General features: G+C 38.8%; 1 protein-coding gene across 1 annotated transcript in view; it reads left to right on the forward strand.

Annotated features, from left to right (window-relative positions):
• Positions 1-17014, forward strand: part of F5 (coagulation factor V) — an 86286-nt gene extending 69272 nt beyond the window's left edge. The window contains exons 17-25 of the mRNA XM_082612964.1: positions 1700-1879; positions 3782-3898; positions 4782-4853; positions 5685-5788; positions 6397-6552; positions 8776-8920; positions 11461-11612; positions 14514-14696; positions 16414-17014. Coding sequence (XP_082469090.1) covers positions 1700-1879; positions 3782-3898; positions 4782-4853; positions 5685-5788; positions 6397-6552; positions 8776-8920; positions 11461-11612; positions 14514-14696; positions 16414-16557 — 1253 coding nt within the window. The 3' untranslated portion in view covers positions 16558-17014. The remainder of the gene's footprint in view (positions 1-1699; positions 1880-3781; positions 3899-4781; positions 4854-5684; positions 5789-6396; positions 6553-8775; positions 8921-11460; positions 11613-14513; positions 14697-16413) is intronic.
• The last annotated feature ends 730 nt before the right edge of the window (positions 17015-17744 follow it).

Here is a 17744-nt window from a genome sequence, read left to right on the forward strand (position 1 = left end):
TCTCTCAACCTAGTGGGAAGTACAGACTGCAGAAACACACAGGCTCATTTCTTAGCTATGCCCTTTATTTGCTGAGTACCCTCGAGGCCCTGCTTCCTGATTCTTCAAAGAAAGCGTAAAATGCATCCAGTATAGTTTTAGTTTTAAATGTACTGTCGTCTAAATCTCTGTAATTTGGTAATCTTCCACTGTAGAACTTATCAGGGTATTTGATAAGCAGACCACCTATGCCTGGCCTCTGCAGTATGCACTGAGTAAATATGTGTTGGATTAGTAAACGAATGAATTTTATTCACTCAGCTCAATTTATCTAATGTTTACTGAGTGCCTACTCTGTTGAGCGTCTTCACTTTTGTATCCTGATGTAATGGTTTAGCAATGCTGACCTAATAACCACTGGAGATACCTTTTACTTTTAGGAGATCTATTTCTTACACAGAAACTAAGATGAGGAGGTGAGGCTGGTGTTATGAGTACGTAGACAGGTGCTTTCATATCTGATATAATTTTAAGAGAGCCAAAATGATCTCAACTCTTCTCCCTCCAAAAATTCACTTGCCTGGTTCCTGAAAATCCACAGGAGTCCCTTTAACTTTAGAAGAATAAACAACAGCCACCACCCCCACCAAAACTTCCCTCACTTCAGTCCCAATTAAGTGGGTGGTAGCATTAAGCTTTATCATTAAAATTTTGAATGTATTCATTTGTTAAGGTGATCAAGTTTATCAGATGCTCAAAACACACATATTTCAGTAAGGAGAGAGTTGATAAAGTCTGAGAACCCTAGACATCCAAGCTGGGAAGGGGTCAGAGGAGCAATCAGACAAACGAGAGAATAAACATGAATGTCTAAGGCTGGTGGGTATAACAAAGATAAAGACCAACTTCCTGGGCTTCACTGGTGGTGCAGTGGTTAAGAATCCGCCTGCCAATGCAGGGGACACGGATTCGAGCCCTGGTCCAGGAAGATACCCCATGCCGCGGAGCAACTAAGCCCATGCGCCACAACTACTGAGCCTGCGTGCCACAACTACTGAAGCCTGCGCGCCTAGAGCCCGAGCTCTGCAACAAGAGAAGCCACTGCAATGAGAAGCCCACGCACCACAACGAAGAGTAGCCCCTGCTCGCCACAACTAGAGAAAGCCCGCGTGCAGCAATGAAGACCCAACAATGAAGACCCAATGCAGCCAAGAATAAATAAATAAATAAACTTATTATTTTTTAAAAAAGAGACCGACTTCCTAATTTTGCCTGGAACTATCTCTGAATTTAGGAGGCCTTAGGGTGATACACTGCATATCCCCTCACTTACCCTCTTTCCTCTAAAGACTAGAGTTCATTTATCTTCCCACATTAGTCCTTACCCTTTTTGTAGCCTAGGAAAATTCATACTATAAATATAAAGAATAAATGGATAAAGCACAGAACAGGAAAAGTGTAAATCTGGGGAAAAGAGTGATAAACTGCTTGGAAAGGGTACTCACCTACACTTCTGCAGTAGGCTGGTGTGAGAAGGAAAAGGTGGCTCTGTTTCAGCCTCTTACTGATATTATGACATATAGGGGGGCCCCTTACTATGTCTGGGTGGGATTGGGCATGCAGAGTAATAAAGAAGATGGGTGGTGAGTGGGAGGCCTCATATTTCCTCTTTCCTGATGTACACAGATTTTTGATTGATTCCAACTCTCTGTCCTTTCAGCCATTAATGGGATGATCTACAACTTGCCTGGCCTGAGAATGTACGAGCAAGAGTGGGTGAGGTTGCACCTGCTGAATGTAGGCGGCTCCCGGGACATTCATGTGGTTCACTTTCATGGCCAGACCTTGCTGGAAAATGGCACTCAACAGCACCAGTTAGGGGTCTGGACTCTTCTGCCTGGTAAAGATCTCAGCAATGAAAAGAGGTCCCTGAGAGCAGGGACCTCTTTTGTCTGGCGAGAGCAGACAATCTTAGCATCTGTAACTCTTCCTCATTCCCTCCTTCCAAAGGGGTTAAAGCATGGGCTCTGGCATGGATCCTGGGCAAAGCCATATTCTAAACCTGCATGCAGAATACAGAAGAGTCAGCTAAATGTCTGCACGGTCTGTAGCACCACACAGACTAAATGTGCAGCCCAGCTTTCTTCTACAGAGATGCTCTGTCGAGTGCAGATTCTTCCAAGCCATGATGTGTCACGCAGGCCAGGTCTAAAGCAGATTACAAAATGAATCCCATGAGGTTCAGGCAGCTAAAGCTTTCTGTTGGGTGGAGATCAGAAACTTACCAGGATTTCGGGGTTCTTGAATTCTACTCCTCACTCTATCACCCTGATATCTTTGGGCAAGTGACTGTAGGAATCTGAATCTTAAACTGACTCATGAGGGGAAAAATATATTTTTTAATGATTATAAAAGCTAAAGAATAATAAAGGTATTTAAAGCTTTTCATATGCAAAATAATGATAAGGTTCAAACAAACTACAATCATCAAACAGGATTTTTATGTGCCAGTGGATTGTTTGTAGGTGTGTATTGTAGGTGTGTGAGTGGAGGTGTAAGTGCTAGATGGCACTGATCCTCAAACTGCAGTGGGCATGATACAAATTTACAAAGCTGGTTAAAACGCAGATGCTAAGGGGAGATTTTGCTCTCAGAGACTTTGATCTGATAGAACTTGGGCAGGGGCCCAGGATTTTTAACATATTTTTGCATTTTTAACAAGCAGCCTACCTTCCATAAATGCTATCTGAGAAGCTAGTCAGGGCAGTCCTTTGACAGGACTTTGGGTGGGGAGGTTGCTGTGTGAATCAGCCTCAGATGTAGGCACCCAAGTACAAACAGGCCCGATTTAGTTAAGGATGGGGTAAAGAGGGTCCGTCGGTTTGAAACATACCAGTTTCTCATTAACAAGGCTATAAAGACACACTCTGTTAAAATCAGGGGCAGAAAGGATTAGGTCAAACTCACTCCTAACTTTTCACCAAGTGTTACCAGATCAGTCATCCTTTCCATGAGCCTGCGTGCGAGAAGCTGGGGTTCACTGACCCACCTAAATCTTTATACCTAATATCTGCATTAGAGAGTAGAAAGCTGGAGGTCTTTTTTAGCGTGTTTGAGGAGGATGACCATCAGCTATTACTTTTTACTCACAATCTAGGAAATGGTCACGTATTATAGTCAGCACAATTTAAGTATTAACTGGTGGTAGGTAATGGATAATGGATAATGGATAATCAGAATGGATAATCAGATGTTTCAGAAATCTCATTCTTTCAGTGATTTTCTGAAACAATTTTTGTACATCTCTCTCTCTAAAATGTAAACTTTATAGGAAAATTGAAACATGGGGGAAGGATGTTTTATTTTAATTTTCTCAGATAAAAAAGAAAAACTAGAGAAATGAAGAAAGAGAAAGGAAACATGTACAGTATTTTTGAGGCCCAACGACATCATTCAAGGTTGCTTTGATAAGCTGTATTATATACGGGTTAACTTGTATTATATACGGGTTAACTTGTAACATTATATTTAGATAAATGAAAGTTTCTTTCTAGTAAGGGGTGTTGGAGATTTTTTTAAAGTCCTGGGCAATTTATTTTTAGTAAGTTTGTGTGTGTGTTGTCATCGTTGTTTTGATCTCTTTGTTATACCTGTAGTCCTGCCTAAAGAGAAATGGGTAACTCTTAAGTTATATTCTAAACCACTTGCAATTCAGGGATTTTAGGATTCTTTGGTAGTGGTCAACCAATGTTAACCTGTTAATCTTTGTGTATGCAATGTTGTCCTTTACTCCCTCTTTTAGGTTCATTTAAAACTCTTGAAATGAAGGCATCAAAACCTGGCTGGTGGCTCCTAGACACAGAAGTTGGAGAAAACCAGAGAGCAGGGATGCAAACACCATTTCTCATCACAGACAGAGGTATCATCCAAGAGCCACATTATTATTTTAGCAGGAGAGTGCCTGTCCCTAGAGTATTACCGATTTTTAGATTGGAAATATTCAACTCTGAGAACTCTGACATAACAGAGGCATAATCTGTAGCAGTAATTTCTTTTATTCTGACCTATAGTCTGACTATACTGCAAACATCAGTTTTAAGCCAAATGGTTCAAACCAAAGGCATTCCTCTCATTTGAGGAACCAATATAAAGCATCCTCCTTCATGATTTGTGATCCATGGGGAAGTGAACGTAAGAAATTCTCCAGACTCCCAGAGTAGAGGAGGGGAGAGAAACCAGGAATTCAACTGTGACCGAGATAGTCACTGAACTTGGCATTTCAGTATTCGAGAAACACAGTTTCCATCTGTCCATCCGTCTGTCCATCCAACCAGCCAGCCAGCCAGCAAGCCAGCATTTATTAAGCATCTGTTGAGTACCAAGCACTGTGTCAACATCCAGATAGTTCAGTGGCTAGTATTCCCTTCTTTGATCAGTATATAAATAACATTGTAACTTTCAGGTCAACTTTTGAGAACATAGTCTTATGAGGGATATTACTTAATATTGTAAAATGGCTTATTTTAAGATACAAACAGATGGAAATCAATTTAAAAAGTATTTGCACTTCAGGATAAGTTGCTTTCCACTAGGGCGTCACTAATTTTAATTTCTATTAAAGAACCAGTTCTTGCTAGTACATTTACGATTTTATGTTCAGACATATTTAAGTCAGTGCCACACAGGTAGGTGAAAACATCTAATTACTGACCCACTAGATGTATAATCTATAGCCATAGAGATTTTACTTTATTATATGTACTTTCTAAGCAAAAATTATTCATTGTTCTATTTTTTTGTAGACTGTAAAATGCCAATGGGACTAAGCACTGGTCTCATAGCTGACTCACAGATCAAGGCTTCTGAGTTTTGGGGTAAGTAGTAGCATCACAGCCTGTAAAAGACGCCTCCCACAATTGTGCTGTATACGGCCTGCAAAACTGTACATGACAACGCTGCCTATTGAATCCATGGGCCATTGCTCCTCTCTAGGCTTTTCTCTACCACAACATAGTAAAACAGCAGTAAAATATCTAATTACTGACCCACTAGAGGTATAATCTCTAACCATGGAAATTTTACTTTGTTATATGTATTTTCTAAGCAGAAATTACTCATTACTCTGTTTTTTGTAGAATGTAAGATGTCAGTGGAACTAACCTGTGAAATATTCTAGCCAGATTCACAGGGTCTTATAGGCCAGGTATTACAGTCCCCATTAATAGAGCCCTTTGCTGCACGAACCATGCATCTGTTCAAGAAACTTTTTGTTCACCCACTGTGCGTCAGGAACTCCTCCTAAGTTTCCTCTCTCTGCCTCAAACTCTTCCCAACATCAAAAGATCAATTGTAAGGGATCATGAGGCTCCCATAAATTCCTCCCATGTTTTTCTGTTAGGCAGGCACACTAGGCAGAAACCACATCAACATAACTGAGAAAAAATAAATATGACCTATATGCAGTTAAGGGGGTGGGTGGTAGTTGACAGCTGTCCAAGCACAGGCCTGAAACCAAGATTTCATAATCAGGGACTGATTTAGTAGCTGAGGCCCGTGTCAACTACCTGGTCCCCTAATTGCAACAGAAGTTCCTTTAGGAATCTGGTTTTCCACTGGGACTAAACTCACTTGAGAAATTGCTAGCTGTATGGTGTTTTGTTTTGTTTTTTAATTCAGAATAAATTTTTTTCTTCCTTTGGATTTAGGTTATTGGGAACCCAAATTAGCAAGACTAAACAATGGTGGATCATATAATGCTTGGATCGCAGAAAAACTTTCAACAGAATTTAACCCTGAACCTTGGATCCAGGTATATCTTATTAACCTGATATATTAACCTGATAATATTTACTGCTACTGTAATAGTAAAAATGTGGGGGGTTTTGTTTTTGTTTTTGTTTTTTGGCAGCGCTGCACGGCTTGTGGGATATTAGTTCCCTGACCAGGGATTGAACCCAGGCCCTCAGTAGTGCAAGTGCAGAGTCTTAACCATTGGCCTGCCAGGGGATTCCCTGTAATAATAAAAATGACAGTGATTTAATAATTTCTTCTTGTTGTTCTTGCAATGTTGTTAGGGGAAATGAAAATTACTAGGTGCTAGGCACCATTCTAAGTACTTTCCATACTCAAAATGAACCCTATGAGGTTATTTCTAGTAATATCCCATTTTACAGATAAAAAAAAACCTAATGCACAGAGGGATTAACTAACTTCCCAATGTCACATACACTAGTTAGTGGTTGAGTTTGGATTCAAGTTCAGGTACCCTGTGCTCAAATACGGATTGCCCCTAGCCATTTTATTAGTTTGTTAGGTGTTGGTTCTTTTTTCTAAAGAAGGTTAGTTGTACAATGAATTAAGGCAGTGTGTGACTTGTTGACAAGGATGGTTCTGCTTAATGGCTTTTCTATATTGCAGGTAGACATGCGAAGGGAAGTCCTGTTCACAGGGATCCAGACCCAAGGTGCCAAACACTACCTGAAGCCTTACTACACCACCGAGTTCTTCGTGGCTTACAGCTCTGACCGGACAAACTGGCGGATCTTCAAAGGGAACAGCACTAGGAACATGATGGTCTGTGTGCATTGTTGTTTCTTCCAGAGCCTAGGGTTACTATATCTTTTTAAAAAATACCTCTCTGGGTGTTATAAATACAAATGGCTTTCTTAGTGTCTTATGGAGGAAAGTGGTAAAATGACGTGTCTATATATTACAAATTAAAGGGATAAGCTTGACTCCTGAAATTTCAAAACTTCATAAAACTTGAAAAAAAAAATCTCTTTATAATCAAACTAAATACCCAGACTTCTCAGATTGGCAGATGATATGCAGTAGGGTAGAATATCTGGTCTTGTGCCTTAAAGAACTCATGCTAAAAACTGTCCACCAAGAGTTTTGATTTTACTAACTCTTACATTTTATTTTGTTCTTTATTTCAGTGTAACTGAAGGAGATAGTAGTGTTAATACCAGTAATGCTCTGAGGCAGTGTGATTCTCACATTTTTTTTTTGCTGTCATGCCTGAGGAGTGACTTTCCCCTGTTGGATTGTCCAGGGGCTCAGCCTGTTTATTCCCAATGACCCAATTATACCAGCCCTAATTCTTCCCCTTCTCCCTCACCCCCCTCTTCAAAGAAAGCTACCTGAATGCAAGGAGTCAGCCCACCATTATTACACTGATAACCTTGAATCAGTTTCATTTTTTCTGTAAATCATTTACTATGTTACTATCTTCAATATTATCATTTAGCTATTTCTAATAATAAATTATTTGCACTATACCTTAGAATAGACCATGAAAATCTTAAATTATGGTTCTTACCAATCAGTATTGGAGACAGTACACAAATTGCAGTTCAAGTCCATAGCTTAAAGATTTTTGCATCTATGTTCATGAGGGATATTTGTGTGTAATTTATTTGTTTATACTGTCTTTTTTTTAATATCAGAGTAATACTAGCTTCATAAAATAAATTAGGTAGTGTGCTCTTCTATTCTGTTTTCTGGAAGAGATAATCTAGTATTGGTGTTAATTCTTTAAACATTTGGTATAATTCGCCAGCAAAACCAGGTGGACCTGGAGATTTGTTTTCTGGGAATTTTAAAATTACAAATTCAATTTCTTTAATAGTTACAGGCTCTTCAAATTACCTATTTCATATGGGGTGAATTTGGATAGTTTGTGTTTTTTCAGTCAATTGGTCCATTTCCTCTAAGTTGTTAAATTTATGTGTAAGGGTTGTTTGTAGTATTCTCTTATTATCCTTTTGATGTCTGCAGGGTCTGTAGTGATATTTCCTATTTCATTTATGATATTGATATTTTGCATCTCTTCTCTTTTTGCTTTGTCAGTCTTGCTAGAGATTTGCCAATTTTTAAAAATCTTTTCGAATAACTAGCCCTTTGTTTCACTGTTGTTATCTATTGCTTTTCTGTTTTCAATATTCGTGATGTCCGCTCTTTTGTTTTAGTTGGCTCTTCCTGACACTGTTCTGGCAGAGAAATGGGATGGGGCACAGCCTCTTTACTGCCAAGTAGAGGTCAAATTCCATTCCCTACTTGGCCTCCTCTGTTGATACCTGAGCTGGGACCCCTCCTCTTTGCTGCTGGGGGTGGGGATGGGATGGTATCCACTGACCCTGCAGGAGTGGGAGTCTTATTAGAAGCTGGAAGAGATGAAGATCCTGGGTCTCTATTTGGCTTTCTCTGACACAACCCCAGTCAGGGTGTTGGGGTGCCTCCTTACAGTCTCATGAGCATGGAAGTCTAGGCTCCCCAGTTGGCCTTTGTTGCTGTGGGTAGGGAAGGGGCCACAGTGTTTTCTATTCTATGATGTTTGGCTTGAAGTAGAAAAATTGTTATCTAAAAGTTTTCTGTCTTGTTAGACTGCTCTTTTCTGGTCCTGAGGCTAGAGAAAGAAGGCTTTTGCTGGCTTTTTTTTTTTTTTTTTTTTGTCTGCACCTATTCGTGTTTTCTGGTTCCTGGCTTCTTTACTTATAAGTCTGTATATGCAGTAAAAAGAAAACCCAGGGGACTCACCACTGTATTGTTCCTTGGGTCCTGAGAACCCTAGCTAGTCTGCCTTTTCTCCACCTTTCAGAGTCTTTTTATGTTTTCAGTTGTACTTATACCATCTTCCTGAAGAGGAAGTATTCCCAGTTATCTTTTACGACCAAATTAATTTGATTCAGGCTACATGAAAACTTAATATTACAATATTAAATTGGATGAAAATTTTATTATAAAATCACTTTATAGAGAATTGTTATATAACTAAATTTTCCTCTCTTCCTCTAGTATTTTAATGGCAATTCAGATGCCTCTACAATAAAAGAGAATCAGTTTGACCCACCTGTTGTGGCTAGATATATTAGAATCTCTCCAACTAAATCCTATAACAAACCTGCCCTTCGACTGGAGCTGCAAGGTTGCGAGGTTAACGGTAAGGAACACAGATGCATTGTTTTCTAGCTGCCACTCAGAAAATCAAGATTCGGGGGGTATGGGAGAATGGGTAGAATTTTTAGTTCTCTTCACTTAGGCTCCTAGAAAAACCTTTGTGAAACAGAGGTTCCACTCAGGTAAACTCTCATTGTGATCTAGACTGAGACTGGTTCTACCAGCCAGAGGGCAGGCTCTCTGAAGAACTCCTGGATCATATGGATACTGCCTTGACCCTCTAAGGAAGGGCCCTAGCGAAGAATGACCTCCATCAGCCCATTTTCAATAAGAACTGAGAGTCAAACTAGGTCTGACTCTTCCAAAGTCTTCCAGCCAGGTCACTCAGACTTTAATGTAATAAAAGTATCTAGCAACATTACTGGCATATATTAGGTGTTCAGTGAATGTTTTTGAAACATAAATCTGCCGCCCAACTTTCTGAAACCTTGCTTGAACTCTGTATTCTGTTTCACACTTTATGTAGGTATCCAAGCCTTTTCTATGTAAGCTTCTATTTTTCAGGGGATGTAATGTGACCTGTGGTATAAATAAATCTAGATAATCATAAATGGCCATAATAAAATTCTACTATATATAACAAAATGCTTAAGGATTTTATCAACTATTCTTCTTCTCTGACTCTTAAAGTGGTGCTTTCCAATTTTTTTCACTTCAAAGCACATGTAAAATATAATATCTGTCTCACAGTCTGGGGTAAAGGAATGAAGCAATCCACCGTGGGCTTGGCTGATCTAGGCACCACCTAGCTGCTCAAGGGCTGAGGGGGGAGGGAGATCAATATACAGGCACACCTGTCCAGCAAAAATATTCTTCAACAAGGAAGGCATAATAAAGACATATTTAAGCAATATATATGTATATATGTATGTATGTATGTGTACGCACACACACACACACACACACACACACACACACATACAGGCACACCTAAAACTTGCTGTGGCACATCTGTTGGGGAGCTACAGTGCCTTCTCTCCGGGTAGAAGGAAGAAACCACGGCTTACAGTGGAGAAAGCTGAACCTTGGAGTAAGTTTCTTATCAGCTGATAAGAAACTTGTAAGCAGATAACAGTACAATAAACTCTTGATATTCATGAGGGATATGGAAATGGGCATTTTGCCAATGTTCAGATAGCAATGCTATATAACATCATCTACATAAAATGCAAATTTGGGGGATTTCTCTGGCAGTCCAGTGGTTAAGACTTCGCCTTCCAGTGCAGGGGGTGCATGTTCGATCCCTGGTGGGGAGTTAAGATCCCACATGCCTCATGGCCAAAAAAACCAAAACATAAAACAGAAGCAGTATGGTAACAAATTCAATAAAGACTTTAAAAATGGTCCACATCAGGGAGGGTGGGAGGGAGGGAGACACAAGAGGGAAGGGATATGGGAACAGATGTATATGTATAACTGATTCACTTTGTTATAAAGCAGAAACTAAAAAAAAAAAAAAAAAAAGAGATCAACACAATAAACACCAAAAAAAAAAAATTTGGAGAAAGTCAATGCAAAATTAAAAAATGGTCCACATCAAAAAATAAATTACAAATTTTGATCAGGCAGGAAAACTTGAAACAGCTCTATAAGTCATTATTGTTTTTCTTTCCGTATGGTATGTGATGTAACTGGTAGTTTGTTCAGGTCATAGAGTCAAGCTACCCTAAAATGTGACATTCAACAATGTTAGTCTATTTAAAACCTCTATTTTCTATACAAGAAGTATTACTTTTTAAGATCTCTTCACCTTCTTGATGTTTATATAATTAGTATTAGCAGTAAGCTTTCTTCTTTGAAGCCTTTTTTCATGAAGAAAGTAAGGTATCACTTCAAGAAAATGTCTGCATGATTTGCTAGCAAGAACAAAGTGTCACAAAGATGATGAGGATGGGCAGTCAGCTGGGCTCACTCACTAGATATGTTTCTTACACTCACAGATCAGCTTTGTTGCCTGTGACATTCAAATTCATACCTTGGCAAAATTCTAAAGGGTGTATCACATGAATCGCCCTCAAAGGGTTGGAAATGAAATATTAAATGTGACTACCAAGGTCCCCTATAACTTCTTCTTTGTAGCTTTTCTTAGAAGAAATAGAGTATGTTTTTATATACATAGATACTTTAGGAGTATTGTCTACCTCAAAGCAAAGAACAGAGGTTCCATGACTCACTGAAGGAGGGAAATGAGTTTAGATGTTTAGAACATGGTATTTGATGTCAGACTGCCTGGGCTCAAAGCTAGTTTCTGATTCTTCTAGCAGTGTTATTTTAGTCAAGTTACTTTTTCTTGCTGTGCTTTTGTTTTCTCGTTTGTAAAATGGAGATATTTAAGAGCATTAAGTAATATATGTGAAGCCTGAAAACAGGGTTTAGCACTTGGACAATAAATGTTCATTGCTGTGATGGTTGTTTTTGTCATTACTTAGCAGTAATATTATTTCTTGTCTCCTCTGAAGTACAAAATGCCATGCAAGGAATATCAGTGGTATATAATTAATCACATTACTTTTTTCTTGACAGGATGCTCCACACCGCTGGGTATGGAAAGTGGAAAGATAGAAAACAAGCAAATCACAGCTTCCTCACTTAAAAACTCTTGGTGGGGAGATTACTGGGAACCCTTCCGTGCCCGTCTTAATGCCCAGGGCCGTGTGAATGCCTGGCAAGCCAAGGTGAAATGTCCCCTGCAAATGGAATTCTCTCAGCCTTTCAGAAGAAAGCATAGGCCCTCACTACAGGGAACATGGGGGCCCTGGGAAGCCAGAGTATCATCTCCTGCTTCTGCAGATTATGATCCTAGGTCTGAGAACTAGGATGTGTGTTGTCTTGATAGCTTTAGCTTGAACTTTGGCTCAGAGAGAAGTTATCATCTCTTTGGTCTTGATTTAGACTAGGGGTGGGCAAAATTTTTCTGCAAAGGGCCAGATAATATTTTAGCCTTTGTGAGCCATACATTCTCTGTCATAACTACTCAACTCTGCCATTGTTGCAGGGAAGCAGCCGTCAACAATACGTAAATGCATGAACATGGCTGTGTTCCAATAAAACCTTATTTACAAAAACAGGCAGTAAGCCAGGTTTGGCCTTGGGCTGTAGTTTGCCAACTCCTGATCGAGACAACTTCCATTAGGGATAAATGACTTAGATTTGCAACATCTTGTCTTCTTTTTGTTCTCTCCAGAATTTAGCAATATTTTTCATTTTCTTAAGAGTGTCATTTAAAGTTTTTTGTTCTCATTTTTTCAGAACTTTGTAACATTCCTTTAGATAATTGGCAGCCTGATAAGATGCTGCAAAACCAGGTTTATAAATCTGTGATCTAAGTTTTGTAAACATCTCGCAGAGAGTTATATTGCCCTTGATATTAGCCCATTGAGTAATTAAGGTAACTTAGTTCTAGGGTAACTGTTAATAATTGACTCATATTTATTTCATTATTTGACTGACCTGAAAAATCTGAACAGCATCAGAAATCAGAACAGTCCAGTCAATCAACTTAATCCAGGTTCCCTATTTTCTGTCCTCCTAACTCCCTCCCTTAAGGAAGCTACACTCCAATTCCCTGGACTCTGTATAGAATCCCACGTCCTAATCTTAAATCAGGCCACCAGATAAAGGAGGAGGGAATGGTGTGATGCAAGGGGAGCAAATAGAAGAGACTATCTGGGCCCAATACAGAGAGTCTTGGGCAACTATGTCTGTGCCTTGAGACTCATTTCTGGACCATCACAGAAACACAGAATCACAGAATGTTAGAAAGGCAAAGCGTTTTACAAAGCATCTGGTCCAGATTTTCCTTTTAAGTCCAAACGCAAAAGAGTTTAAATAATTTTAGTTAGCCTGGTGGCGGAATCAGGGATCCCACTCTCCCGATAGACAAATCTATGCTCCTTGCACCATTTGAAGCAACCCAGGCACCTCATTTTGCAATTTTGCAAAGGGGGGAACTGAGAACCACAGAAGTTAAAGTAATAAAAGTAATAATGTTGTGTAACATTATATTGATGTAATTTCTATAATATAAATACAATAAAATAAATATAACTAAAATAAAGGGACTTCCCTGGCGTTCCAGTGGTTAGGACTCCGCTTCCACTGCCAGTTTCCTGGGTTTGATCCCTGGTGGGGGAACTAAGATCTTCAAGCCATGCAGCACGGCCAAAAATAAAAAGTTAGAGGGTATCAACCAGTTCTTTCCCAGGTGCCCCTTTAGACCTGTTCATGGTGTAACCTTGTCATCCAACCCTCCATTTTACAGCCTTTAAAACAATTTTTCTCTATATATAATTTGCTCTTAGTTTTGTGATATAGTAAAGGCTGCAAAGATAAAAGTCTAACTTTAATTTTTAAAGCTGTCATTTTAAATCTGGAATTTTAGGTCAAAACTGTTTGTTTCACTTAACCTTCAATAGTATGAAATGTCATGTACAGGGTTTCTTTAGAGAGGTGGAAGATCTAAGCCAGACATATGCAGGTATGCACACGGACTGAAGTGCCTCTACCTCTTTGATGCCTCCAAAAAAAATTTATACCTACAAAGCTCCCCTAGCTATCTATATGCATTCTGTATCACTCGTACAACCTTTATTTGAAGACACACTAAAACACCACCAGATGTCACTAGAGGGTGTTACAAAATTAACCAAAATTATCTAATACGATCATTTTAATTCACATACATATGTGACTACACATATACATACATATGTGACTACACATATACATACATATGTGTATACACATACAGACATGCACATATGAGTGATGTTGAGAAAATATATCAATATTCATTATTTCATATGAATTGAATGAGACTATGGGGCATGATAAACCTCCCAAAGATGAAAATTAATCTCAGATTACTCTAAAACTCAATTAGTCTTTCTGATCCTCTTTCTCCAAGAGCCTATCATCAAATTAGGCATTTTGTTAGGCCAGAGACAGGACAACTACTATGCCATATCCAGCCCTGGGTGTAGCTTTATTAGGTCTCTCAGATATTACATTTATTTGAAATATCAGAAAAGAAGAAATTGGACTACTTCCCCTATTGGACATTAGCAATGGAAAGAAAAGTGGGGTTTTTCTAAAATAAGTTAAATTGAGAGAGGATACTATCTAATTCTTTCTCATATAACTCTTCAGTAATATCACCATAGCATTTAAATAAACTTGCTTAAGAGAAAAATATTTAAAATTTAGCAATTTAATACTTTAGTATTAAATTAATTAATTAATTAATTTAGTAATTTAGCAATTTAATACTTTTTCTCAAATAAAATGTATTTATTTGTTGAGCACCTTCTGTGTGCCATACATCATGGTGAACACCTGAAAACAAAACTAAGTCCCTGCCCTCAAAGAGTAAGGAACACAGGTAAACAAATAACTGTTGCACAATGTGTGAAATATTCCAAAAGTTTATAAACCTGCTGACAATAAACAAGAAGGAACAGGGAAGGATTCTAGGAGAAAGGGAATCCTCAGGGATAAGACAGAAAAGAAATCCTTCCAGCTCAGTGCATTTCTGAGTATCTTGGTCTAAAAAAGCATTGTTCTAATCATTTTCATAGGCAAACAACAACAATCAGTGGTTACAAATTGATCTGCTCAAAATCAAGAAGATAACAGCGATTGTAACACAGGGTTGCAAGTCTCTGTCCTCTGAAATGTATGTGAAGAGCTACACCATCCAGTACAGTGACCAGGGAGTTGAATGGAAACCTTACAGAGAGAAATCCTCGTTGGTGGACAAGGTACAGGGGTATCTTGGCAAAAAGAAAACAATTTGAAAACTGCTATGATGAGAACAGAACCTCAAATTTGCAAATAGTTCTTTGTATTTAATAAGCATGCACTGACATGCGTCACTCTTTGAGTCTTCTAAGTCCTGGCTCTGTAAGTGGCTGGTCTTGGGACAGGGACCATGCACACTATCTTTCTGCTTTGACTGAGCCACCTATAAAAGAATGAGGACAAAACAGCAGGGGGTTGTGTGAAGTTTAATTAGCTCTGATTGAGAAAGATGGTAAAAGGGTTGTCTCAGCCTGCTTGGACTGTATTACAAATTACCATAGACTGGGTGACAAACAAAAAACACATATTTGTCACAGTTCTGGAGGCTAGAATCCTAGATGAGGGTGCCAGCATGGTTGGGTTTTTGGTGAGGGCAGTCTTCCTGGTTGTGCTTTCATATGGCCTTCCTTGGTGCGTGCACACACAGAGACGCCATGAGGGCCCTACCCCCATCCTAGCCCTAATCATCTCCCAAAGGACCCACCTCCTCATATCATCCCATTGAGGATTAGGGTTTGAACATATGAATTTTGGAAGGATACAAACATACAGTCTGTAACAGGGGTCTAGAAAACCTTCTACCATATTAGCATTAGCTTGGATGTACTTGTTATTCATGGCTGATCACATACCCATGGCCATATACCTTTCTGTGTCATATTGTTATTCAAACAATTGTTATCCTTCCTGATGAGGAGACTAATTTCCTGCAAGATGAACTATTCCATTATACTCCTAAATTCCTAGTTATACGGTTTTAAAATACTACCAGAGGCAAAGCTAAGGAGATGAACCTAATATTCCAGGAATGGGAATTGGGCTGAAACCAGTAGGAGGGGCAACACAGGAGAAGGGGATGGACATTTATGCTCATCATGGGCTCAGCACTTAATCTCAGTTAATGGATTTTAATCTCTTTCTCTCTAAACCCCTGGGTTGTTTACTTGTTAGGTTTGGTTTGGTTTATTTCTCACTGTATCAAGATATCCTCATAGTAGGGCAAAAATAATTTTTATAAACAAATAGTGACAGCTTCTGATGTGTGTAAATCTTGGGGAACTTGCTGGGGATGACAGAAACACACCTAAAACACAATTTAGTTGATGATATAGGGCATATGACAAAAAGGATAAATAAAAATACATGATGCATTTTATTTTAAAAGTTAGTAATAGCTAACCATTTATTGGTGCCCATTATCTGGCACTTAATAAAGACTTGTCATATGTTTACATACTCTTTAAAATCTTTACAACAACTTCTATGAGGTAAAATTTATTATCCCCATTTTGCCAATAAGGAAATGGATAATCAGAGACTATAAGTAATTTGCTCAAAGTCAGATAGCTACAAAGGGGCTAAAGGCAGATATGCTTTTGCGGCTGCCCCACAGCACCATATCAGATTTCTTTATTTTTCCCTGTTTCAACTCAGATCACTGATGAGGTGATATCACTAAAGAGGTATGTCTGGAGTGTGAGCTCATAATTGATTGAGGATCATCTTTGTGATAATGTTGTATGTGTTCATTAATGCCCACAGTTTGAACTAAAAGGATAAAAAATTATGTTTTGAAAATTGAAATACAGTTGATATACAATATTATGTTACTTTCAGGTATAAGAATTTTATGCCCATTATGCCATCCTTAAAGATTTTCTCATATTTTGCTTTCAGATTTTTGAAGGAAATAATAATATCAACGGACATGCGAAGAACTTTTTCAACCCACCAATCATTTCCAGGTTTATACGCATCATTCCTAAAACATGGAATCAAAGCATTGCACTTCGCCTGGAACTCTTTGGCTGTGATATTTAACAGAATTGATAATTCTAAAAGATAGGAGGGACTCAAAGATATCAAACCATTTAGAGTGGACAATGTATTTTAGAGCTATTTTAAATATTAAAATTTTTCCACTATTTCTCTTTTTTCTATTAGAGAATAAAATTTTATATGTGAAACCTTTATAACTTCTTATAACCACTAAGTAAGATGATGACTATTATCTCTGCAATAATTTGAGTATAGATGGGAAAATATCAAGAACCAACAAGAAAAGGCTTATCTTTCACTGATTAAAAATGCTATATAAAGTAATATTCATGTAGTTCACATTCTTCATTATAGTTCTCAAACCCTATACACATTAATAAAAGAGATATTACTCTTTTAAACCATTATAAACCCAGATAACTTTCATTCCTATATTTTTCTTTAAAAAAACTATGATTTAAGAGTATAGGAAACAAACAGTATTTCTCAATGGTTTGTTTTTCTTGACAGTGGAGAGAAAAAGTCTTACTATGTGAAATGACACGTGCTTAAAATACCCTACCTTACTGACATGATAATGATTTTTCTGACCCTCCACGAGTAAAGATACAAGTAAGCATGTTTTCAGTGGTCCCGCTGGACTTGTGAATCTGGCCTGGTCTCCCTTGGGACTGATTGCATATATTGATGTTCAGGGTTAGGGATCATTAATAGAACAGATCTAAAATAACCATGGGGCCTCCCTGGTGGCGCAGTGGTTGAGAGTCCGCCTGCCGATGCAGGGGATACGGGTTCGTGCCCCGGTCTGGGAGGATCCCATATGCCGCGGAGCGGCTGGGCCCGTGGGCCATGGCCGCTGAGCCTGTGCATCCGGAGCCTGTGCTCCGCAACGGGAGAGGCCACAGCAGTGAGAGGCCCGCGTACAGCAAAAAAAAAAAAAAAAAAAAAAAAAAAAAAAAAAAAAAATTAAAAAAAATAAAATAACCATGGGATGGGTGAACATGTAACCTTGGCTTCATTCTAGCTGGTAGTACATGGCACACTGTTTCAAAACACAGGCTCACCTACAGGAAAGTGAATACCTGTAATACAGAGCGTTGGAACCCTTGGCCCAAATGCAGCTGTTCTTGCTAGAACTGGCCCCTGGCCAAAGTGGCAAACAGTTGAAATTCTCTCTCAGTGCCTTTCTCTTTATGGTCCCAGCCCCCACCTCTCCCTTCCCCTTTCAA

This window comes from Mesoplodon mirus, assembly GCF_964341445.2.
Source record: "Mesoplodon mirus genome assembly, chromosome: 3".
Taxonomy (NCBI): Eukaryota; Metazoa; Chordata; class Mammalia; order Artiodactyla; family Ziphiidae; genus Mesoplodon; species Mesoplodon mirus.